Genomic DNA, 25800 nt, shown 5'->3' with positions numbered 1-25800 from the left:
CGGTTAACATAACAGTTACATAAGCTGCAGTTGAACGCTTTGAACGCTATTGTGTTCCACTCTTACAGGCAAAGCTTAAGCGTCATCTGAATTTGTTGATCTCAAATTCATACTTGCATAAAATTCATAATATGGGAAAAAGAAAACTAAAGAAAGGGATATTTTATTACAGATCTAAGGGAACTTTAGATGATCAGCACATGTAACTGCCATGCCAGAATGGTCGCATGCACTAACAGTAGAACTCTGCGAAAATGTCCATGTAGCTTCTATTTACTAGTTCCTAAACAAAAAGTGATTTTGTAGCTTCTGTGTTCTTATACTAATTCATTTAATATGACAACATCCACTCCCGAGACTATGCCCAAATGCCTCCAACCTGATATAAGGTTCCTGTAATCACCTGAAAACTCCTCCGATTCTGTATGCATTGATCAGAGCATGGCAAAACAGAACAGATGGATAGACAAAGGAGACCTAGTTTAGAACTCTTAATGTCACAGTAAAATTTTCTAGCCAGCTCCTAACAAATGCCTAAGGTAAGAGTTGTGTGAGTACTACTGTTCAGAATGAGGATAAGCAAGGTTGAGAAGTGGTGTAGATTGATGGTGAGGAAGGAAAATTAACTACAGAACGAAAAATGCACAATGAAAAAACAATTCGAGCAAAAATCATCTCAGGATGACTGTTTACATTATTGCGATAAGCATTAAAGTAATGTAGTGGCACACCATATTGCCATTGCTGAAAGTGTAATGTAGCTGGGATCCTTTCTCGTGCTTATACACCTGGACACGCTATGCCACCAAGCAACAGTGCCACAAAGTCCGTGCATGACACATGTCTAAATAGACATTCTCTACGCATGGTCTTTTATCTGAATATATATGAAAACAGTTTGATACCCCCCAGCACTGGAGAAGACTCAATTTTTTGTTTGTCATTGAAAAGCAGCACATACGTAGAGGCAGGTATCCCAGTGACTGAGGTTGGCATCAAAGAGGTTCTCTGAAGAGAGGCGCATACCAAATGTCACATGCCCAGTGACCCAAGTTGATCCGATGGTTGGTGTTGAGCTTGGTTCCCTTAGCACAGCAGCTCAATGTGTTAAAACATTGAGACCAGCGACTAGTTTCGAACATCAAAGGTTAAGTAGCACGCACTCACGACAAGGAGCCGTTCTCTTGCTCTTCATCTTCAAGTGCCTTGATGATGATATTTTACAGGTTCCTACCTGCCCAATTTGCACTGAGATAGGCTTTGGTGGGCTATTTGAACCACCCTTCAAGAGGGTAGATGCTCACAGATATTCAGAGAAATTCTTTGTTGCTTGTTTGAAGTAGGCAAGCTCTTGTTATTCCATCGCGTCCAGGGTAAGTTTTTTCAATTCGGCACATTTTCCAAAATTTTCTTGGAACCCTGTCCTCAATTACCACCACATTGCCTTTGGACTTGTCACGTCTTGACTTTGACAGTAGCTCCTATTTCCTTAAGTTATTCAAGATGCCATCTCTTCCACCAAGATTTTACAAGTTCACATCTACTTCACTATGCTTCTTCAACATCTCCGTTGCATGGCCTGTGCCGTGTGCCTTTGATGTCTGCAGGCATCAGTGGCATAGGCTCATTAGGTTCACCATACACGTAAGTTAACGGTGGTTTGTTATGTGCTCCTTCAACTTCTGCTACAATCGTGCATAGTTCCTCCATTGAAGTTGTTTTTCTTGAGATTATTTTTTGCATTAATGTCTCCAGGCTTCATATGAGGCGCCTGTAATATCCTCCCCACCACAGGGTGCACTTGACTATTCTTTTCCATTGTATTTGGTGTATACTGCAGTAATCCTTCACCCTTGCGTGCCCAATAGCTTCAAGTATTCCGTTAAATTCCTTCTCCTCTTTTGTAAAGGTACTGCCGTTATCCAAGTAGATTGCAGATATACCCCGTCGTGCAGTGAATCACTGGAAGGTTTGTAAAAACTGGATTTCAACATGTCATTGGTCATCTCCAAGTGTACTCCTCTCTTCATCGCGCAGGTGAAAATTACAATTGTTTTTCACATAAAGTGTTTTGGTAAAGTCAACTCCCAGGACATGAAATGTCCCAGATTCTTTCACTCTGTCTGTAGCAAGTATGTGACGCCCCCTCGGGCATAATCTTGGTTCGCCCGCCAAGCTCGGTGGCCTGCTAAAGCTTGGCAGGCAACATTGGTCACCGCACCGCAATAAACACCGACGAGCACGGCTGCTCGCCGGTCAGTCATCGTTCAGCACCACCATGCTGCGGAGCGTCCGTCTAACGGAGGGTGCCACAAGACCTCCCTTGTTCACGACCCGGGGTGGATCGTGACACTGTCCGCTAGGAGAGGAGGCATAATTTGAGAGACCGGTCTTGTCTTGGGCCTCTTGCAGACTATGCATTTGTTTAAAAATAGATTTACAGCTTGGCCACCTTGTTGTATACAGAACATATATCCCGCAGTTGTGCTAGCATTGCTTGAACTCCGCCATGTAATATTCCTTGAGACGTGTAACATAATATTCCTTGAGACGTGTAACGTAATAATATCCTACGTAACAATATTATTTGATGAATGTGACGTATCAGTATCGCGAAGTACCCATCCTTTGGAAGTACGATGATGTGCCGGCTTGATTCTTGGCTGTAGTGCAAGCATCCTTTCTGTCTTATGAGTCCTTTGTCATCACAGTCCATCCATCGATTTGTCCATCCATTTTTAAAGGATTTAGCACTTGAATTAGCATCGCCACTTGTATACCTGAGTAATACTTTTGTTTGTTGTATATAATATGATGTCTCTGCAGTTTTTCTTTTTATATGCAATACAATACAATAAACTCTTCCTGTTAATGGCCCCTTGTGATGTACTTTTTTTGCATTGTCTATGAATCTGAATACCCATGCTGTTACTCTTAGAAGCTGCCCATATGATGAATAATTCTTTATTTCCAAGATTGGTTTATTCTCTGCTTTTCCTGTGCAGGTGTGACATTGCGCTTCATGTTGATCATCCATCTGTACATTTGTGCGGATCATGCTTGCTCTTTCCAGTTCCATGGAGGTAATCCATTCGGGTCCATGCCACCATATTTTCGAGTTTAATGTCTTTGCGCTTACATCATGAGTGAGTATATCGGCTCGACCGCCTTCATCTTGAATGAATGACCAGCTCGTTTGTAGTGTTTTCTCTTATTTTTGTGACTCTGTTGGTAACAAATGTATCCTTTTTGCTTGCCCCTTTGATCCAGTGAAGTGCAATCATTGAGTCAGTCCAGCAGGCTGCTGCTTGAATTCTTTCGGTGAAGTGACTTTTGATGCAGTCTCTTAGTCTTGATGCTATCACCACTACCATTAGCTCAAGTCTTGCTAAACTTTGTTTTGATTGGAGCTACACGACTTTTCACCATCAGTAACCTTGACTGTTTTGTTCCAATGTTGTACACTACTACCAAGTATGCTGCCACTCCATATGCTGTTTGACTTGCATCGGCAAACACATGCAGCTTGTATGCTTGTACTATTTGATCCTTGCTTGCGTAGCATCGGAGAAATTCTAGAACTCGCAGCTCCTTTGCCTCCGACATCAGGTCCCTCCACTTGTCACATTTTTCTTTATGGAGTGGATCATCCCACAGGACATCCGTTTTTACAGTTTTTAAGCCTATCTTTGTGGGTATCATAAAGAGTGAATGGACACCAAGCAGACTGAATATCTTTGCAGCTGCTTGCAACACTGTCCTTTTGATTAGGTCTATTGGTACGAGTAAGGATGGCCAGTTGTCCACAGGGAAGAATAGCACGTCATTTAAGTACGTCCACATCATGCCGAGAAGCATTGTGTCCTTTTGATCAAATCTTCTTATGAGTGTCATCCTTTTTGTTTTTATCTATTATTTTGTTTAATCGCTCTTCACTGGGTGTCCATTTTCTCAAGTTCATTGCCGCGTCTTTGAACACTTGTTTTGCCTCTTTGTGCATCTTGACGGCACCATCAAACGTTGCTGCCCATATGATTACATAATCCATGTATATCACTTTCTGTAGTGTTTCCCTTGTATCTCGAAATCACTCAGTCACTTGTTTCAAATGGTGCTTCATTGCAGCTACCAGAAGAAACGTGCTCGGTGTTGTAAAGTTACTCTAGTCATGCACCAGGTTTGTACTTCATTCAGCAGCTCAGCGTCATGCTTGCACCACTGAAATCTCATGGCACCTAAGTTCTCTTCGTAGATTTAAATTTGTAGGAATGCCTTTTCAATGTCTCCTACTAGGGTCGCCTTTTCCTTTCAAAAGTTGATTAGCAGTGACAGCACGTCTTCATTTAAATTAGGTCCTGCCTCCAGATTGTCATTTAATGAAATGCCTTTCTGCGTGTGAGAAGAGGCGTTGAATACGATATGAACCTTCGTCGGGGCTCGGTCCTCTTGAATAACCGCGTGATGTGGCATGTAGTTACACAGCGTAGTCAGTGGTTCTGAGAATTCTTGAACCTATTCCACGACTCCAAAGTTCATATATTCTGAGATTACGTGATCACAGCGACGTTGCATGACTTCGTTGTTTTTTTTAACCTTTTTGTCAGTTGGCGTAGTCTTTTCATTGCACTTTCCTTTTTGGTTTCCAAGTTAACATTTTCTTTCCACGGCAAGCTGACTTGATAGCGACCATTTAGTTGTACTATCTTATTTTTGAATTCTTCTACAATTTCAGCTTTTGTAGTATTGCAACTATGTTTTGTGACCCCCATTGATTCCAACTACCAAAGCCTTTCTAGCTCTTGCTCAAGTGTTCTTTCTGCCGCTTCAACCTTCAGAACCATGATGGCTTGATTTTGGGCAAGATTTAATTTTGCTTTCATTTGCTCCGATGGACGTTGCAGTACGCAACCCAATGTTCCCTCAACAGCCATCAGTCTGCTTTTGATTTTTTGTGTTCTACCAGTGAAGAACTCTCAACAATAATATAAGCCGATGGTGCCTGTTGCAGTCATCTCGGTTCAGTCATCCGCCACTTGTAGCTTTAGTTGTTTCATTTTCTCATTAAGTTTCTCATCTGGAGCAGGTAGATAACTGTGACATACGACATCAACTTGCAGAGCTTCGATCACTGTGGGTGATTTGTTTTCGCGTGTTGCTATATTACTTGCACAACGTTCATTAATTTGAATTTTTTGTCTCCTCTAAATGAACCAATTGTCAGCCTTTTCTGTCATATTATCTTCGCACCTATTTCTTTTGCCAATTCAGCTTCAATAGATGTCCACTGGCTTCCACTGTCGAATAACAAACAGGAATGTCTGTCACCCTTTTCTCCCCCTATCCAAGCTACAGCTGACTGCAAAAGCACAAAATTATGCTTTAGATTTTCGGTTGCATGTAGAGTAGACATCGTCGCTTCCACTTGCTGTGTGGTGACCTGCTCTGCCTTTTCTTGCCACAATGTTTTACATACTGATGTAGCATGTTCTCCTTTGCGTTATTTGCATTTCACTCTTGCTCTACAAATACCTGTGGTGTGTTTTGGCCAAGTGCATCTGAAACATGCTCTATTTTTGGTGAGAATGGCCTTTTTTTCCGTCACTGAATGTTTTGATGACAGTCCTCAGCTTAAAGGGACCCTGAAATGATTTTGACGAATTTGTACAAACGTACTGAGTCATTAGAGTAGGTCCTTCTGATCATTAATTGACGCGCCTAAGTCATCCATGTAAAGCGCGTAATCTATTATAAGGTTTTAAAAATGTACATCGCTGCCATTCGCAACACACTGCTCAGCTGAATTTTCAGCCACCCCTACCCATTTAATGTAAATTGCCCTAATGACGTCAGTAGGGCGAGCTATCCGATTGGCTGCCCAGGGTGCAACATCAATAATTTTTTCAACTTCATGGTGAACAAACGTTGTTCGTAATAGTTGGAATGTTAGTTCATTTGTTTTTATAAAAAGAAAGTAACAGCAAGAGAATGCGCAAGAACAATTTGTCAGTAGACTTAAGCACTTCTGGCACACAGCAAGTGTCATCTGTTTGTGTTATCACGTGCTCGGTCTTGAGAGCTCCGCGGTCAGTGTCAGTCTGTCTTTTCGTGAGCACTATGAATCGCCTTCGTTGCGTTCTGGGCTGCAAATGTAGCAACTGGCAATATCAAGCTGCGACATCGTGCCCCTCTGCAAGGCAGCAGATGAGTGGAGTGGCTGCATTGCATCAGACTATCGGTATCCAATCAGCGCCAGGATTTGCACGTTTGCGGCCGCAACATTACACCAGAGGATTACTACCACAATAGCGTTTCTCGAGTCCAGTATTCAGGTAAATGCAAGCGTGGGGACAGGCCCTGGCCGCATGACCGTGCCGTTTCCCAGGATGAGAAGAAGCGCAAACGTGAATTATCTGCATGGTGCACCCACCTGGTGGCACAGAGCTAAACCAAACACAGTAGCGGTAACGAAGTGTATTCTTCTTTGCTTCTTCTGTAAATTTTTTGCAGGAGCGTAATCACTAACATGCTGTTTTTGTAAATGTTTAAAATGTTTTACACTTGGTTAGAGTAATATTATCTTTTTGTTTGGCTAGTTAAGCTCTGCGCCAACATGTTTTTTTGGCTGGACCGTGTAGACCGACCAGGCCGCTCATGTACGTCCACACTAAGGTTGTTTCATCAGCTTGAGTTTATACGTCCACCCATCCGTCGAAACACCCAGCTTGCCTGTGGTTACTGGAATACCGGACACATTCGGTGCTGATACAGAATGCTCGCAATGCGCGCTGCTTCAATAGCTCTTGCTTGGGGTCGACTGCCAAGCAGCTGCTGGAGAGGTTGGAGAGGCTTCGCACGCTCGCTCCTAGAGAACCGGAAGTAGATGACACGACGTGCCATCATGACTCAGAGCCAGTGAAGGAGGAGCTTAGCCCCAATCTCTCGGCGAACAGGTTGAGGAGAAAATGCATGGCTATAGAGGCGGTAACTTGTAATCATCCGTAGCTCTCTTAATATGAGACACTTCACACAAATTGTGATGGAAATGATTAACTTTAGCTGTGCCCTACGCACCTACAAAATTTGTGCGGACCATTTCAGGGGCCCTTTAATGATGGTTGTTCTGCTTGCAGAACAGGCAGCTTCTGTTTTCTAAGCTATATAAGCTTGAAGTTGTTCGATGCTGTCTGCTCTTATACCTTGGCTTCACAACTATATACTCTCCTGTTCACGCTGTGTTTCTTCCCTACAAGATATTTGCTCTGACAGAAATGACATAAGCCTGTCAAGTTTTTCCTCACACTCTTTTCCTGTTGTGTTGCTTTGCGCGCTAGCTACAATGGCTGAGTTGTTTCTCATTGCTTCTTTTGACTTGAACTGCACTGATAACATCGGTTGAACTGCTCTTTTCAACACTGTCAACAACATCGGCACAAAACTCTCGGTCTCCACCTTCAGTGATTTGAGTGCCATTGTGTTGATCTGCACACTGCACTAGCTTGCATAGCTCATCAGTTTCTTGTGCCGACCTCACTTTCTATAGGCCCAATAGCTCGTTCTGGTTCAGCTCCACTGATTCTTCATGATTTTCGAACGCTGTTTGTAGTATTTTTATCACTTTATCATAATTTTCATCTGCAGAGTACTCAAGCCCTTCGATAGTAGAGGCTGCTGATAGTAGGTTAGAGATGCTAATAAATAATTGAACTTTTGTCCCTTGCTCATATTAGGTCTGAGGAGAACTGCTGACTTATACTGAGCCCAGAAGCGATTCCACTCCAAAGCTCGTCTGCCGAACTTTGTCATTTCCAGCTTAGGTAGTCTAACTAGTTTTGTTCTGTACTTGGTGATGCTGCTTGCCTTGTTCTGTTGTTAAAATCCAACAGTGCAGGCTCTCAACTTCTGAAATCTATTGTAGACAAGGTCATCGTTAGTTCCATGTCATACTCTATTATTCTTTCATATTCACCTTCGGCAGTATTTTCATTGGGGCACTTGAGGCTTTTGCTTATTCCCTTAATCTGCGCCTGCGTAGTGAGCAACTGTTCTTTGTTAGCTCCTTCATTAATTTTCTGTTCGGCTGTGTTGATAAGCTACATGATCTGGGAGCGAAGTGATTTCATTTTCTTTGTTACTACTTCTTCGCTAATTTTGGGGCGGGTAACAATCGTCACATCTTACTTATCAGCCAGCCATTCTGATGCCCTTATGGTTTTCACTTTAGTCTCATCACTCGATCCACTATTGCACCGCTGTTTCTTTCTCTGCTGATTTTTCACAGGTTGACCTTCCTTGTGTGTGGGGAGGTAGCATCCTGGTCATGGCACCATTGTTAAAACGATTGAGATCGGTGACTGCTTCGAACATGTAAGGTTCATTGAAGAACTAAAGTAGCATCCGCTTGTGACAAGGAGCTGTTCTCTTGCTCTTTGTTTTCGAGTGCCTTGATGATGATATGTTATGCGATGCTTTACCCATTAGACCATACACTGCCCAGTGACCCAAGCTGGCATGAAAGAAGTTAAATATGTACAACAGACAGACAACTGGGGGAACCTCCCGAAGAAGGTAAAATTGCATTAATAGTAATTATCTGTGAAAAACAACTTCCTTCAAAGATCAAAAAAATAATTAGAGCCCATTACTGAATGTGTGCTCCCCTCGGTACATTTAGTGAAAAACATGCTGCGCAATGTCTTCTTACCTTACAGTCAAGTACTTCCTCAACGGTCACTGAAAGGGAGACACAGGATATACAGCAGCCACAATGCTAGGCCTTTACTGCGAAGACTCACATAAGATGGTGCCACAGTTGCCTGGGAGTCCCCTGGACATGGATAGCAAGCATTACCTGACTTAAACAGCCAGTTCAAGAGCTGCTTCATCTCCTTCAAATTTTCATGCATATTGTTGTATTTAATCTTTCCTATAATGACATGATGATGATGATCATTACATAAGTGTACTACAACCTACAACAACATATGGAAATGTCATACATGTAGTAAAACCTTGTTGATTCGGATTTCACGGGACCCCAAAAAAAGATGCTCGAATTAACTGAATGTCGATCGAGGATATCAAGAAAACAATAAAACGCCTAGTACGTCAACATCCTTTTATTTGTTGAATGAATAAGCAAATCTCATTTTTATTTCACACAAAAACAATGCGGAAGCTGCAATTCTCGTCATCTCGCTACTGATCGGCGCTCGCGGAAGCAAAGTCCTCGCGACTTCCTTCGCAGTGGGGCTGCAGCATGCATCTTCATCCCAGACACGCATTTCACTACTGCTCGCACATCCCAATTACTTTTTCGTCAGTGAACTGGTCGCCAACATATGGTCCATCCGTCAAGAAGCAACCGGTGCTCTTCACCTCAACTGCTTCTCGTGTTTGTGATATTGCACGTGCGGTGATTGCACCGAGTCAAAATGAAACTGCTGTTTGCTGCAGCCGCTATGGATGAAACCACAGACACTATCGACGTGATTGTGGAGGGCATAGAGTTTCTATTACCTAGTTTATATTACCTAGAGGGAAATCTGGCGCTGCTGCGCTGTAGTATGAATGGGAGTGCCGGTATATTGTGCCTTCGGATTGGCATCGTTCTTGGAGAGCCAGGACATCTTAAAAACCATAGAGTTACTATAATGACTCAAAAGGACATGCTACCTATAGTAGAAGACGCGCCTGGCAAGCACTGTTCCATCGGTAAAAATAATTCATTTTCCACTAAAACAGCATGTAAAAAGGGCAAAAGTTGAAGGACCCATGAGAAGATTTGCACTCGCTTTGAAACAGTTTGTCGTCTGTTCTTGCTTTTCTTCGCTTGGTCATGCATTGTAGGTGAGTAAAGATGTGATATGCGTGAATGGAAACATTTTATGAAGATTTTACTTTAAGAACGCGTAATTTGTGTAGTTATATCCAGGTTTTAGACAAAGCCTCTTACAACCCCAGCCAACACAAGCCTCACGGACACATATACCGTCATTCCCATTATGGCACAGCACCCCTTAGGGAACTCCCATAGACGGTGGCATCAGATTTCCCTCTAGGTGTAACAGTGAGAAACTCCACAGAGTTTCCTACAATCATTACTAGAGGGAACTCTGGCGCTGCAGTTGTACCACCATGGGAATGATGGGAAGTACATGGATTTGTCTGATCTTCGTGCTTGTGGATTCAGACGTTCTTGTGGCTTTGTATATATTACGCTATATAAATCTTATTGTCGCAAGCTTCAGTGCAATCTGTACTCTTCGAAGTGAAGAAGATGCCACGAACACGCACAATTGCTATTAATTGCAATGATTGAGCTTGTCCAGGTGGCCAAATCTAAATGCGCCAAGCCTCTCAAGGTACGGGCATGCCGGCGATAAATTCATAAGGGCGCTTCCTTCGCTTGTCGATGCATGTGCAATGTAATATTATTTTTCTGCACCAAGTGACCTGCTTTGTACGCGTTTACATGGTGTTGTATTGAAGGTAATAAAGAAAAAAAACAGATGCGTCTGTGGCTTAATGGTTTCACTATCAGCCTTCTGTGCTAGAGTTCCTGTGTTCAAATTCTGCTACCGGACAATTTTAATGATGTTTATTTAATTATTTATTATGCAGTACATTGTTGAAAATGATGAGTTTACAAAGTCACAAAGCCGTTTGAAGCCAAAAGGATGAAGTTTAGGCAAATGCGTGTACTTCCTATAATTCCCATGCTGGTACAGCCGCTCTCATTGCAACTCCCGTAGACACTAGCGCCAGAGTTCCCTCTAGTAATTATTGTATGAAACTCTATGACAAACTCTATGGTGGAGGGTAAACTTGCAGTTGTGAAGGCATGCGGCCGAGGCGTACACCAATTCAAAATGAAACTACTGTTTGCAGCAGCCGCTACGGACGAAACCGCGGCCGCTATCGACGCAATTGTGGACGGTAAACATGCAGTTGTGAAGGCACGCGGCCGACGCGCGCACCAATTCAAAACGAAACTACTGTTTGCTGCAGCCGCTACGGATGAAACCGCGGCCGCTATCAACACAATCGTGGAGGGTAAACATTAAGTTGTGAAGGCACGCCGCCAACCTGGTGTTATGCGTGGCAGTAAACGCAAGAAGACAATAACAGCACAACATAGAATGAAGGGCACAACTATGCACAAAGCATTCCGGCATTTCTGTCGTTCACATGCGATTTCTGCTGATGATTATGGCGATGCGGACATTTCGGTTGGACGCTTGCGTCGTCGTTGCAATATTGCGTCCCACATTTGCTGCGTTCCGTGCTCGCCAAGCTCCGAGTTGTCCTTGTTAACCGATCTGTGGTCAAATATGTCCGAATTAACGAGTTTCATTACATTAAATAGTGCATACGCCTGCCAAGACCAGAGGACGAGTTCGAATTATCTCATTTTCCGAATTAACAAGGTTTTACATTAGAAAGCTCCCAAAAAAGCTGTTGCAAAAAAATATTATTTGCCAAAATCGCCAAACATTTTTAATAAATTTTTCACTCACTCACTACCTATCATTCATACGTTAGCTGGACTGCCATACCAGCAGCTTAAACAAACGCTTGTTTCAGCAGTTCATTCACTATGTTTTGCATCAAACTGTGTGGACACAAAGGCAAGGCCAGGTGTTCAATCGGAACTTACGACATCTGGAGCTTGACTTGGGTGCCTTGGTAGGCAATGACTTCTCCCAGCGTGCAGTTAACTTGGCCAAGGAAATCCTGCAGCATGTGAACGGCTTCACATTAACGATGCATGCTGCATGGCTGATTTATAGTGTATTACAAACAGCACCAGAAGGACACTAAAGAAAAAAATTATTTTAGCAGTATTCATAAATTACCCTTCTACAGCACCAAAAAGCCACTCTTAATTACTATGAGAATTGGAAGAAAAGACAAAAATGAAACAGTTATCACACTACGTTATCATTAAATTATCGATTTTAGCAGCATTCGCTCGAGCCTAGTTAAATATTTATTGATAAAGATAAATTACATCGTATTCCAGAAGAGGCAAAGAATACTTAGCCAGTTTCAGCAACCTTTACTGAGCCACAATAGCTAAAAGAAATATTTCGAAATCTACAACGACACACTGATGTACCCCGATTCTGGGGTTAAAGAATCAAATTTAGAAAATCTAACTTTAATTTTCATGTTCTCATGTAATAATCAGCCTACTACAGCAAAATTAAAGGAAATAGAGTTTTGAGTATCCCTCGAAGCTGATTTAGTGTTTGTTTTTATTGTCCCATTTAGGTGTAATGGGGATGAAAAGTATACAGAAAATCTGTCATATATGTATACTTACAAACTACAAAATTTGATACCATTTATTGGGCTCACACCATCATCGGTCTCATGTCCTGTCCTGGCCACAAACCTGATATTGGACATCTCTATGGAGTGGCAAGAAGGCAAGAAGCAATTCATCTGCAGTTTTAGCAACAGAAGGCCGCGATTTTGTAGCGATACCTTTTCCCAATGCTAACGCCTTTCGGCGCTTTTCGCGTTCATGAGTGGTCAAGAGACTCTCTGCCCTGGGCGAAGCATCCAGCGCTGTCACTCACGAACTCAAAATGCGCCGAAAGGCATTGCTACAAAATTGTGGCCGAGGTGACTGATTCGGCTCCAATTCCATTTGCTTTGTGTTGTTTTTTTGCTTTGAACTCCTCGCCTTTTCGTAAGGATCTCACTCTCTTCACTCAACGTAAATAAAAAGAATTATACAGATCACACAAACTGTGGGTATCGATGTTATGCAAAAGCATTTTTCAGGAAGCTGGGTATCGATGCATTGCTTGGGGTCCAGCAATGAATTACCAGGTGGAATAATGTGTTTGTGTGAGGCGAGCCTTTGGGTATGTGATGTGAATGTCTGTGTGATGACAGCTGCAAGGTCGCAACGATGATTGTACAAAAGCGATGGCACAGTTTCTACTCCGATCCCTCGAAGCGATTCATCAACATGCCGATTGTTGGTTTCTACATAGGTATTGGACGGGTGTATACGAGAGAAACACAGATTGCGACATTATCTGTGACCAAGTATTAAACGGTTGTTCATATTTACGTCTATGTCATATTATCCATGCTAAAACAATGATGTCATTTGTACTCCAGTGAAGCAATGTTAAAACATGTTCAAGCCAGGCCAATCATGAGGGCAGTACAATGTTGCACAGTCTCTACGTGGTGTTATTGATACAAGAAATTGAGCAATGTGGGCAGATCCGTAAAGCAGTGCAGTGTAACACAGAGCCTCAAAGTGCTAGCTGCCCTGAGGGAAGAATGCACAAAAATGGCATGGGACACATGTGCCAAACATGTAAAATAACTACAGTTGGCTTTGACACAAGATGAGTGCAATCTTGGCCTTATGATTACACTGGTCTGCTAGAAGACAGAGGTGTAATTCCTCCATCGGCTAACATTTCTTTTTATCAAAGAAGCCCAAGATGAGGCAAAGTGGTAACCTACCTACAGCAAAGTGCATGGAATGATGCAAAGATTGCTTTACATTAAAAGTGCAGTACAGCTCTCGCAACTCCAATACACAAAGGATGAGGCAGTCATAAACCAGCATCTTTTGTATCTGTAGGTAGCCACACTTCATTTTTCTCGTAATGCAGTTGACCCCTCCAATACGAGCCCAGTGATTAATGCTTCTCAAAACAACACACAACAAAACAATCCAGCAGCACTAATTAAAGGGACTGACAACTGATTCTTAAGGACCTAGTTTTTTATGGCGCAAAGCAAAGCATTCCCTTAGTATTGTTTACATATGCAGAAGTTACTTCCAAAAGCGTGTGGATATATAGTAAGCAGAATTTTTCGATCTGAGCAGCCTCTAAAAAAAAGTAAGAGTCCCTCCTCCAGCAATGCTACAGTGTACTAGAATAGGGGCAGTGTGTTCAGGAAGCACTCGCCACTGAGGCGCTTCATGCAGATAGCACGAGATGGCGCTGTAGGAACAAACATGGACTTTTTGCCAATGCAGTTCTATGTATGAGAGCAGAGACCTAGGCACAGTTGGAAACTAGGCAACGTGGTGTGGGTAGGCTTGCTCTGGGAGCACATGGCAAGACACCAAATCTTGCGGTGCAGGGAAATCTGGAATGGTCTTCTTTCAAGGGTAGAGAGGCTAGTAGCAAGACAGCATTTGAGGAGCAACTGAGAAAAATGGGGGAAATGCGATGGGCTAGAAAGGTTTTCAGTTACTTATACACGAGGAATGTTGACACAAGGTGGAGGAAGCGAACTAGAATATTGTCAAGCAAATACTTGGGCAGCAGTGGGGGGACAGGTAAGGAATCATCCATCAAGAAAAAGGTTAAGGAGACAGAGAGGGTTATGTGGACAACAGAGAGGCAAACCAAGTCAGCATTAGAGACATACAGGATGTTTAAGCAAGAAATAGCCAAAGAAAATATTTACAATAACTCTAAGGGAAGCTCATTGTTGTTTGATGCCAGGTGTACTGCAGACTAAACATACTGAGCCAGATACCGGGAGATAGACTTGTTGTGCAGGGTGTGTGGAGGAGGAGGAGGAAACGGTTGCACACCTGATACTTGCTTGTAAACAACTTCACCCTGCAGTTGAATGTAACGGGTAAATATTCAAAGCTTTGGGATTCATCTGTCCGTCCGTCCATCCGTTTGTTAATTATATTCACAAGATTAGCTTTTTGAATGCACCAGAATAAGTTGTGCATTAAGATAAAAAAAGACAAAGAAGGGTCAGCATACATATGTTGCACCAGCTTGCTAGGAAGAGTATAGCTAACTCTAAAGTACAATTTCTTTTTTTATCGTGCTTCTCTTCACTGATTAGGACCTTTAACGTAAAAGTGCAGCCTTGTTAGGACATAAAAATGCACATGCTGATGTGAAATCATCAGCATGTAATTAGCAGCCTATGGCATAACCAAATTTAAAGCTTTCACTAGAATCATGACATCAACTATACTGTCGCTCAGAAGATCCTCTTTGCTGAAGAAGGTTGCAAATATATTTCCTCAAGTTTCTTTAGTGCTTCAAAAAGCAAATTGGAGGGATACAGCAATCCTCTCCTGTCACAAATTTCGTGAATTTTGAGACTCTGCTACTGACACTAGAGTTCTGCAAAAGAAGAGAACGGCAGTCCTCACATTTGTTGCGAGTAAAAAATTTCTGCGCGACATACCCTGCCGTATATAATGGATGAGGTGGTCATCACTCCTTTCCTCCACATAAGCCCGGTGCTCTGCCGGAGTACTGTTTAGCCTTTCCTCTACCAGTGCCAGATTTCCAGCTTCAAGTGACGCAACGTCCCCTTCCATGTCAGAAATATCAGGTGAGTGAAGTAGCGATACCAAATCTTTACTGACATCTGTGTTCCTTGTTTGCATTGCCTTCGCCAAGTTATAAAAAGACAGGCAATTCACAACAATAAAAAATTGAGACGGCGTTGGATGATTGTTGGATCTGCACGACTACCTCACAAGAAGTTCTCCAACTTATATTGGCTTAGTCTAGATGTCAATAGGTACATTTAAAACTTTCTCCTTCCAAGTATTCTAACAGAGCCAAAGTGCTGCACAATGTCACACGGAGCCCATCTGCCGTCGACTGGCTCAAGAAGCCGCAAATACCTTTTGTATGTGATTCCCAACGAGACAGAAACTCGAGGAATTATTCCAGAGTCCTTCAGAGCAAGCATACTGCAACCGGCCGCAACACACAGAGAATGCGTCTGTACAGGATGGATGGATGGATGGATGTTATGAGCGTCCCCTTTGGAACGGGGCGGTGGGTTGCACCACCAAGCTCTTGCTATTATACTGCCTAATGTCTTACCTAGGTTAAACAATAAAAAAAATTTAAAAAAAACACTATGAACTCCCACAATCAAATATTCTGATCCCCTATTGCACACTGTGCTTTTGTACGTCTCCGTTTTTTGTAGTTTCCCTACTTTTCTTCCACCAATCCTCCAATCGCCTCTTACTAATCCCTATTGCGGACATGTTTACTTTTCCATTGCACTCGCTGAACCCAAGGCCTTCAAGGAGGCCAGTGGTGCTTAAATCAACCGCTGGGTAGACGTCTTCACATTCTAATAAAACATGCTCCATCGTTGCCCTAGCTTTACCGCAGCAAGCACATGCTTCTTCTTCCTTCTTATATCTCGTTTTATAGGTGCGTGTTCGAAAGCACACTGATCTAGCTTTGAAAAGTAATGAGCTTCCCTTTCAGTTATCATAAATAGTTTTTTTCCTGATTTCGTTTTTTCCTCTTAAGTAGTTAGTCATGGCAGATTTATTTTTCATTGCTGCCACCCATGAGATTATTTCGGCCTCTCCGACTTTCCGATTGACGTTCTTTGTTGCTGTGTTGCCCACCTTACGCACAGCCCATGCGCACGGGCGCACAGTCGCACAGCCCGTGCGATTGCAGCGCTGCCACATACATCCGGGACCTGTCTACACTCCGGCTTCAAAGCAGTGCGTGGCACATTCCGCCGGCTGAACACACTGCCACTATTCTAGTACACTGTAGCAATGCTGAGTGATGTTGATAGAGTGATGTTGATAGCCCGCCTCGAAAATTGCGAAAGCTGTCCATCGTTTTGCTTTTACAGGAGTGAGTGTAACTCTGACTAACCACCTATATTTTGCTCCTTTCAACCACTTTTGAAAATAAAAAGCTGGTGCTATAGGTTCGTATCATTGTACAGACATTTTTTTAATTTGTACAATGTTTTTCCACAAGTATACGCCTACATCATGGCTGGCTGGCCCTTGCCTCGACATTCTGTCAATAGGCAAGCCAAGCTAACTCATCGAAAAGAGAGGTGAAGGCAGCGCCATTTTTCTGCTCACTACAAACGAAGGCTTATCTGCATATTGTAAGTCAGGAAGAACTTATAATAATAAAAGGTATACTGCATTTCAATACTAACAAACAGAGCGGTAACCGTGCACACTAGTAGAAGGTCACGTGGTGGACCTCAGACGGAGCTTCATGTTTTTGCCGTGTGGGGCACCAAAGGTAATTTTTTGTGCCTTTTAGTGACGAATTAAAAATATTAATCTACGTTTAATGAAAATAACATGGCTTGTTTTAGCCACTACGATAGGGAATAATTCCATCAGCAGGGTTATTTCGATTGATGTCTGTGCTTGTCTGTCCCTTTAACAAGTTTTCCTCAAGTTATATATGCCACATTAAAGAATAATGTCACTCTTCTCTGTATACGCAGACTACATAAAGAGCAGATGCAAATCTAGCAACTGGAACAGAATGTGGCTGCATGAACACATACACAAAGTAAAGAGTGGAAGTTTCCACTGGGTTTGAAATAATTCCGTGCTATGAGCATCCTTTGCTAGCTGCTAGTCATGAACAAATCTAAACACATGTTCCAACCTCATCACAAATACTCACATGACTTTGAAGGTTTACGCTCTTGCTGTCAACATCATACCTACATGACAAAAGAAAGAATAAGTCAAGTTTCAAAAACACACTTATGATATCTTACACTTTAAACATAAGCTGTTGACGCTCCTCAAAGTAATAGTCCACTATGAACTTTGTCACAAAGTCAGGGTCAAGACAGTCACGTATCATTTCTGTGCGCCCCACCTGAAAGCAGAATGAGCCAGAGTTAAAAAAAAAAAATGGCACTGCTACTAGTTGAAGGCTTACCTCCCACCATTGGTCAGTGTTGCAAGTCCGCATAAACAAAACACACATAGGGTCTGACTTGGAAAAAACATCCTTCAACTTGAGTTGCCTGCAAGACATAAATTAATGCACAAGTACATGTGCACACACTGGCCAAACACGAACACATTCCATGCCCAAAGACTTGCACACTTTCTGCTGAATCAACACTCACCTTTAAAGAAGTCAGATTACAGCTATTAAAAAAAGTGACCTTATAAAACATACGTAGTATATTATGAATTTATTAACACACTCATTCCTCAAAGAATCTGGCTCTGGTCATCTGTTCAAATGGCAGCAGAAGCCGCATATGACCGAACACACAGCATTTCCTATGAGTATGTGTGGCACTCATTGCCAATCCATCAGAGGACCCTTGGCCAACTTAATCAAGTCAATGACATGGGAAAATGTTAGATGCACTGGTTTAACTCATTCAGCAAGCAAATACCATCCCCTCCATCCTCAGCAACACCCTTCAGCAGTATTACCACTGTACCCAAAGACCTGTGGATCCCACCTCCTGCCTTTGCCATGATGTCTCCAGGCGATCAGTGCTTGTATGTGGCTAAATGCTTCCCATCCGTAGTCCTCGCATTAATCTCTGCCGATTTCAACAGGCTTTGATGTCTTGCATTAAGACAGCACAGATTTGTTTATTCAAACACTGCGAGAGTGCACAGAACCCGAATAGTAGTGTGCAGCAGAGTTGGAATAATGCAGTGATTCTATCCTTTTTTGCACTTCATCATTTGCCCCAACCTGGATCCTACCTACATTATAACCTGTCACAAGCAATAGTGTGAAACAGAAGCATATGTTAATTTTCGAAAGTTTATAACACTTTACATTATTCGAGATGTATTCAATTCAATAATCTTTTGCTAAGCTAAATAACATAGGATAAACGCAACTGATAATGTGTATTGCGTGGAAAAAAAAAATTGTGAAGCTGCCCCATATGCGTGTGTTGTTAATCCATATCCACTGGAAATACAGAGACAACAACAGAAAGGCAATATTTTCAGAAGTAGAACATAGAGCGGCACTTTTTCTGTTGCTTGATCAATAATGTTTTAAAATGAAAAGCCTTCTTTGGCCCTTTCACCTGTCTTCATGGTAGGTGGTCAAATGTCAAAAGCGCTGACAATGCAGAGGGTGTCATAGCCATTTTAGACATGTGCTGTCCACTATACTACCACTGGAGATGTTCTGGTTAACAGCTCTGTTCTATGCGTAATTACGCAATCAAACAACAAATATAATGTCATCAAGCACACCATTCCTTCAATAAAGCGAATAGCTTTCTTGAGGCATCTAGCTATCCGCTTACAATGACAATCATCATCGATGGTTGCTGCACAATTTGTTTTTTTTTTTCTTTTTTTTTTCGCATTGAATAACTGAGGCCATTTTACATCAATATAAATAAAACATTATTTAATGATCTTCGCTATGTTTGCTCTGAATTGGTGTGTTCGATCTTTCTTTAAGCAAATATTTAGAATTTTACTCAATGTTCAAAACAAACATTTTCTTAACATTCACATTTAACTTGAAAATTCCATTACTCAAAAATTTCTAGTGCCGACTTGAGTGGAAATAATCACCAGACTGTAACCCATTTCAGCAATTGTTTATAACATATAGATACATGCGAGAATAGCAAGAAAATAAGTTTTAGTCTTTCTTTTCCGGCCAGCCCTCCCTAGAGTACAAATCTACGGGATAGTATAGTTGATTTACACACACACACTGCATTTTTTTCAGTATTCGTGCCAGGCTGTGCAATTAACATATCTATTTGTTTGCTTTTTAGTCACTGTGCACACTTGTCAACCTAAACTTCGAAACAGCAAACCTCAATTCAGCGGAATCTGCAATAGTACTAACTTCCTTTTATTTCCAAGCCTTAGTTCCTCTGAAAACTTTTTTTTCTGTGATTTGACCAAGTAGTTTTGTTAAGTAGTTTGGATTTAACAGTTAATCCACAGGCATTATGTGCAATGAAGTACTACTGAAGCACTTCTCCTCTGTGCACATCACCCACTACACTTTTTTTTTTTTTCTATTCCTCTCTTCCGTGGAGAGAATTAACTGGCCAGCATATTTTATGGCACAAAATAATAAAATAGCAGTGCTTCCTGCTGCTTTTTAATATTTCATCACTTCTACATTGTGAAGAAATTATCGCTGTGGCAAAATGCAATTACAACTATGTGTCATAACTTTAATTATTAACTATGGGGTTTTACATGCCAAAACCACTTTCTGATTATGAGACACGCCGTAGTGGGGGACTCTGGAAATTTCGACCACCTGGGGTTCTTTAACGTGCACCTAAATCTAAGTACATGGGTGTTTTCGCATTTCGCCCCCATCGAAATGGGGCCGCCGTGGCCGGTTTTTAAATCCCGCCACCTCGTGCTCAGTGTCATAGGTTGGTGTTGAACCTGATTTCTGACAGTAACATCTCCAGATAATGTATTTGATATGGCAAAAGGACAGCAGTAACACATGATCTGTTGTTTCATAAGAAGCCAACAAACACTGACACCAAGGACAACATAGGGGAAATTACTTTGTTCTTAATAAATGGAATGAAGAAACGATAAATTAATGGAAATTAAAGTGGATGAACAAACAACTTGCCGCAGGTGGGGTCCAAACCCACAACCTTTGCACTTCGCGTGCGATGCTCTACCAATTGAGCTACCGCAGCACCGTTTCCCCATCCACTTTCTTGGGTATTCCTAGTAGAACCATGGGAGGGCTAGCCAGCGCCACCACTCACACATTGGCGGCGGAAGTGGAACGTCCATTCTTCCGCAGATGTCACGAGAATGTGATCATTTTGGGTAAAGGCGACTGGTCAATAAACCCACACATGCTACCTGAAGGCATCAATGTTGCCAGATTCAAGACCATCGTTATGTAATAAACGAGAAGGAAGGGGATTAACCGAGGGGCCCTCGGTTAATCCCCTTCCTTCTCGTCTCTGATCTGTTGTTGTCACATGCATGTTGCTGCAGCTTGTCTTTGAATCTAGAATGCGCCCAAGGCTGCTTTTACTGCTGCATGCAAATGAAGTCTAATCAGGCATCATGACATCCACTTTAACTCAGATTCCTTGAGAGAGGAGTTTAGTATACCGAGCAAGCAATGTACGTGGTCTTTGTCACGCTGCGCCAAAATACAACACTAAATTATATGTGAAAGGATCTTTCACTAATGTTTGCCAATCGCACCTCAGAAAGATATTCATTCATCACCTAATCAAGATCATCATATATATGAGGCCTCACTGTAAGGGTGACATCAGTGGTTTTGAAAATCTGTTCTTAAGCAGTATCATGGCACCAGCATCACATTACATTGCAAATTATTCAGCACACGACCATAAGCCATGTCCTGCTCAAACCAGTTCTGATTAGAGCGAAGAATCATTGTTCATCAATGCTTGGGAGAGAGATATCACCCAGGGGGGGTCAACAATTCCCCTTCCTATGCAAGGCAGTTCAGGTGCCCTATACAGAAACGGAAATAGTTATCCACCTGACTGTAGCACAAAGCTACAAAACTACCTTTGTAGTCGTTTATAGTGACAATTTTCATTTTTTTTTTCTTTTTTGCCTTTCATCACTGGCAAGTACAAAACTGCATCCTTGCTATCATCAGAATTAGCCACTCAGCAGGACAGATACTAATTAATGTTTAAATTTGTAAGAAAATAATTCTTACAAGCTATGGGCACAGGTGCCTGCATTCAGTGGTACAGTAAAAGTGCCTGCAGCAAAATGTTCCCCTTCCTTCCACCCTTAGCAGGCAGGTCACTTTTCTTTTTGAAGAACACAGCTACAAGTAGGCAAGAATAAGAGAGCTTTTGCAGAAGTGGGCAATTTCTGGTGAGTGTAGTTTTTATAAAACTGATATTCCACATAAAAAGAAAGATGTGTGTGCGTGCTGAGGGGGGAAGTTAGTATGATGTTAGCGTATTGTACTAAGCGCTTGCATTAGAAAGAAGAGTAGGCATGGGCACTTGTCAACAAGCCACCTTTAGTATCCACTTCGTACACAGCCGGGACCAAATACTGAGCTTCTGCCACACCTACAATACCACTGGTGAAAGGAATATTCTTGCTAGAAATGTGTTCACCTCCTCCTTTAGCTTTTAGACAATGCTTTTGCCAGTATTACACAACTTAGTATTCATGAGTATATAGTGGTTGTACTCAGAATAAAAGCCATGCAGGGATTAATTTTAAAGTGGTGCTTTCTTTGCTTACTTTCTCGGGTTTTGCATGGCTGCCTGGCTGCTGTGTGCTGTTGGGTCAGCCACTATCTTAGCAGATACGTTTGTGGATATATATATATATGCGAAGGCTATGAAACTATCAGCGAAGTGGCTTATACAACCAGGGCTGGGCAAAGATACTTTGCAATTGTATCATGATTCAATACAAGATACTTGAGCAACAAGTATTTGAGACACAGATACAACAGAGCACAGCAATTATTGTATCCGATACAGTACTTTCCATTTGTATCGTAAGATACTTCGATACATTCGCAAATTTCTTATAGATGTGGTATAATGTCGCAGCAAATGCCTATGTACAGAAATGTTTGCTTGAAAATTTCATAACTCCGACCAACCTAGTTTCATTTGAATGAAATGTCTGTTAGTATCTCAAAATGTTTGTCTTGCTCAAAATATAATACTTTCATTCCAAAACAACTTATTGGGGTTGCTTTAGCTGCTTGACATGAAAGCTCTTTATACCCTGCGCTGTCAGCGGTTTTTGCTCATCACTTATGCAATTTATGGGAGTCGCTGCTCTGTTTGCCGACCAACTAGCGGGTTGCCATCTAATTACAACACCATCAATAAGAAGCCTCTGCACGATGGCGTAAATACTGCTGAGGAGTTTTACCTTGTGGAGTTTTTCTGCCTGCCCTCACTGGAGGGCTCTGAGGTAAAGATAAAAGAATGTCGCTGCCCTTAGTTATATTAGTGGCAGCAGTATCAGTTTGAGGAGCGGGGTTCAGCCAATGTTTGTAGCTTCACACGGTGACCCTGCGATAGCCCCGCCCCCCACTCTCTTGTATCTTAAGATACACAATACATTCTTTCATGTATCAGAAATACAGATACTGATACATGTCTTGCCAGACACATCATGATACAGGTACAACATTAGGACACCCAAAGAGTATCTAAGATAGTACCTAAAAGACATGCACCTTCTCGATACTGCCCAGCATTATATACAACCCTTCTATGCTGATCAAGTATGCAGATACTATGATGAAATTATTATATGAATTTGCTACATAAATAATTTCAGCTCAAAGGCATCGCTAGAGCACACCATTCTGTTAAGGGAATGGCAAATTATATTTAACAGATTCTATGATTTAACTACTCAGTAGTTACCACACGGTTCTTGGCCCCTCCATTACAATGAGCATATCCCACTAAGCACAAATGAAAATATAATGTCTACATAAAACATGAAAATATGTCGCCTCACAGATATATCTAAACCACAGCAATCTGTTAATAGCTCATTATATTTCATGGATTCCTTGATTTACTTTAATTAATTATTTAGCTGCCAATGGGGGTGTGCCTGATTATTTGTTGCATAGTATGAAAGTAAACAATTGCCCGCATCACTGTTAGGTTATTAAGGATTTAATTATACTTTCCTAAAGCTTATCCTTTCCTTGCTGCATTAATCGTGTATATACCACTTAGGTCTTCCGTCGAACTCTCGACTAAGGAATTTGACCCGGTAGTCTGAAACTCTATCGCACCCGCAAGATCTCGGTGCTACCCGCCGTGGTTGCTCAGTGGCTATGGTGTTAGGCTGCTGAGCACGAGGTCGCGGGATCGAATCCCGGCCACGGCGGCCGCATTTCGATGGGGGCGAAATGCGAAAACACCCGTGTACTTAGATTTAGGTGCACGTTAAAGAAACCCAGGTGGTCGAAATTTCCGGCGTCCTCCACTACGGCGTGTCTCATAATCAGAAAGTGGTTTTGGCACGTAAAACCCCGTAATTTAATTTTTAAAGATCTCGGTGCTCCGTGCACATATCACCTAGGTCTCGCGAGTGTACTTGGAGTGTCGAACACACACACATACACATCTGGGGAGGCGCAGTACGCGCAGCATGGGACTTCATAATAATTTGGACACCTATGGCTATAGTGTTGGATATGGAAGGAGGCCTGAGTCTTTACGCAACTTTGCGAGATCGCGAGAAGGACAGCTACGTCAGTATCTAAAAAGTACGCGCGGGGTCATGCGCTGGCGTTTTCTATTCGCACGGGCGCGGTAGCAATGCGTCACAAGTTGGTGCCTGGGCGTGATTATATTTCTTTAATAGTTTTTAGTTACTGGTTGTAACAACGAGTCATCTCGTATTATTGGCGGCGCCTGAAGATATCCTGCGCGCCGCTCCTGCTTTTTTATAATTTCATGTGCTGTGCTTAGGCCTCCGTTTGCCGGTTACGTGTGCTCTCCTGGAGCAGTACTTGGCGAAAAATCTTATCTATCGGCACGACGAGGAAAGCACCCCGCAAAGAAAAAAGCGCGCCGCGACTTCTGCAACATACCGCGCCCGTTACGGAACGTCAATGAGGAATCTGCCCTAGTACACTGCAGTCGTGCCCAAGAGCACTTCAACCGCTTCAACCACCTGTGGCTCCGGCAAGCGTCTGAGAGGTTTCTGTACGCAAACGCGTACACAGCCGAGAGACCGAGCCCACATTTTCGATGTCCAAGGGCTCACTCAGCGGATATATAACCCGCAAACAGGATTACCACACCAGCGCCTCCGGCGTTGGCCGCACCCACCTACAGGACACGCTGATTTCGACTTTTACTACGGGCGCGCAGGCAACTGCCGGAGTGAATGGCTCCGCCATTTGAAGCGCCGCTTTTGGAGCCACCCTAATAAAGCCGCTCTTCCAAGCTTGCACTCAGTGGACCGTCAGCACGTTTTCACTTCAGCACAAACGACGAGAACACAAGAGCCGTTCAGCATCGAACAGCTAAAAGCGAAACCAACGAACAAACCCTATGGAACAAACCGATCGATTGAAAAGACCATCGCACTCGTCATCATGCATGCGGCCCAATGCGGCCCATAGAGTTACTGTGGTTAACAGCATAGAGTTTCATAGAATAATCAAAAGTTCGTTCTTTATTCTATGCAATAATTGTAGCCAAGTTTAATGATTAAAAGAGCCCAGCGGCCGAATTGACTGTAGCGCATCAAGCGCATGGAACTAACTTCCGGTTTTCGGTTCTAGGCGCGCGTTTTGAACGCCAGCTGGCACGCGCTTCGCCGCCGGCTGCAAGGGTCGCGTGTTTAGGGTGCCCTACCCAGCGCTCGATCAAGACAGATGACGATTATCTTTGTTTGGCAATATACACCCCAAAGGGTGCAACTGTTTTTAGAGTGCACTCCACACTCTTAGAAAATTTTACACCCTTTGGGGCGTATCTTGTCCCTCAACGATAATCGTCATCCGTGCTGCCCGCGTTTCCTTCCTTTAACGCTGCGAGCCCGGTACTTCCCAGTCACGAACGGCATGCGCGTTATCAGTGTGACGCAGCATTCGCGACAGGAAAGTAGCGAGCGCCGAGTTTTCAGGAAAGGAAACGCAAGCAAGGCAGATGACGATTATTGTTGTGGGACAAATATACACCCCAAAGGGTGCAACCGTTTTAAGAGTGTAAAAACAGTTTGCACCCTTTGAGGTGTATAGTTGTCCCACAACGATAATCGTCATCTGCCTTGCTTGCGTTTCCTTTCTTGAAAACTCGGCGCTCGCTACATTCCTGTCGAGAATGCTGCGTCACACTGATAACGCGCATGCCGTTCGTGACTGGGAGGTACCGGGCTCGCAGCGTTAAAGAAAGGAAACGCGGGCAAGACAGATGATTATCGTTGTGGGACAAATATACACCCCAAAGGGTGCAAACTGTTTTTAGAGTGTAGCCGTGACGTGTTTTCTGCTGCTAGTTTTTGGCGAGTGTCGTCTCTTGTGGAAT

The 25800-nt window shown here is 42.7% G+C and overlaps 1 protein-coding gene across 7 annotated transcripts in view; it reads right to left on the bottom strand.

The window, feature by feature from the left end:
* Positions 1 to 24879, bottom strand: part of LOC135901415 (copine-8-like) — a 45545-nt gene extending 20666 nt beyond the window's left edge. For 2 of the 7 annotated variants that reach the window (XM_065431184.2, XM_065431190.2), the window contains exons 1-7: positions 24598 to 24877; positions 17712 to 17799; positions 17545 to 17648; positions 17448 to 17487; positions 11657 to 11733; positions 8793 to 8824; positions 8702 to 8730 (exon numbers count right to left, since the gene is read on the bottom strand). In XM_065431184.2, the coding sequence (XP_065287256.2) occupies positions 8702 to 8730; positions 8793 to 8824; positions 11657 to 11733; positions 17448 to 17487; positions 17545 to 17648; positions 17712 to 17799; positions 24598 to 24668 (441 nt within the window). In that variant the 5' untranslated portion in view covers positions 24669 to 24877. The other 5 variants (XM_065431187.2, XM_065431189.2, XM_065431185.2 and 2 more) reach the window with 5 other exon arrangements.
* Positions 24880 to 25800: the final 921 nt, after the last annotated feature.

The sequence above is a fragment of the Dermacentor albipictus genome, chromosome 6 (assembly GCF_038994185.2).
Source record: "Dermacentor albipictus isolate Rhodes 1998 colony chromosome 6, USDA_Dalb.pri_finalv2, whole genome shotgun sequence".
NCBI classification, from domain to species: domain Eukaryota; kingdom Metazoa; phylum Arthropoda; class Arachnida; order Ixodida; family Ixodidae; genus Dermacentor; species Dermacentor albipictus.
This window is presented reverse-complemented; position numbering and strand designations above follow the sequence as displayed.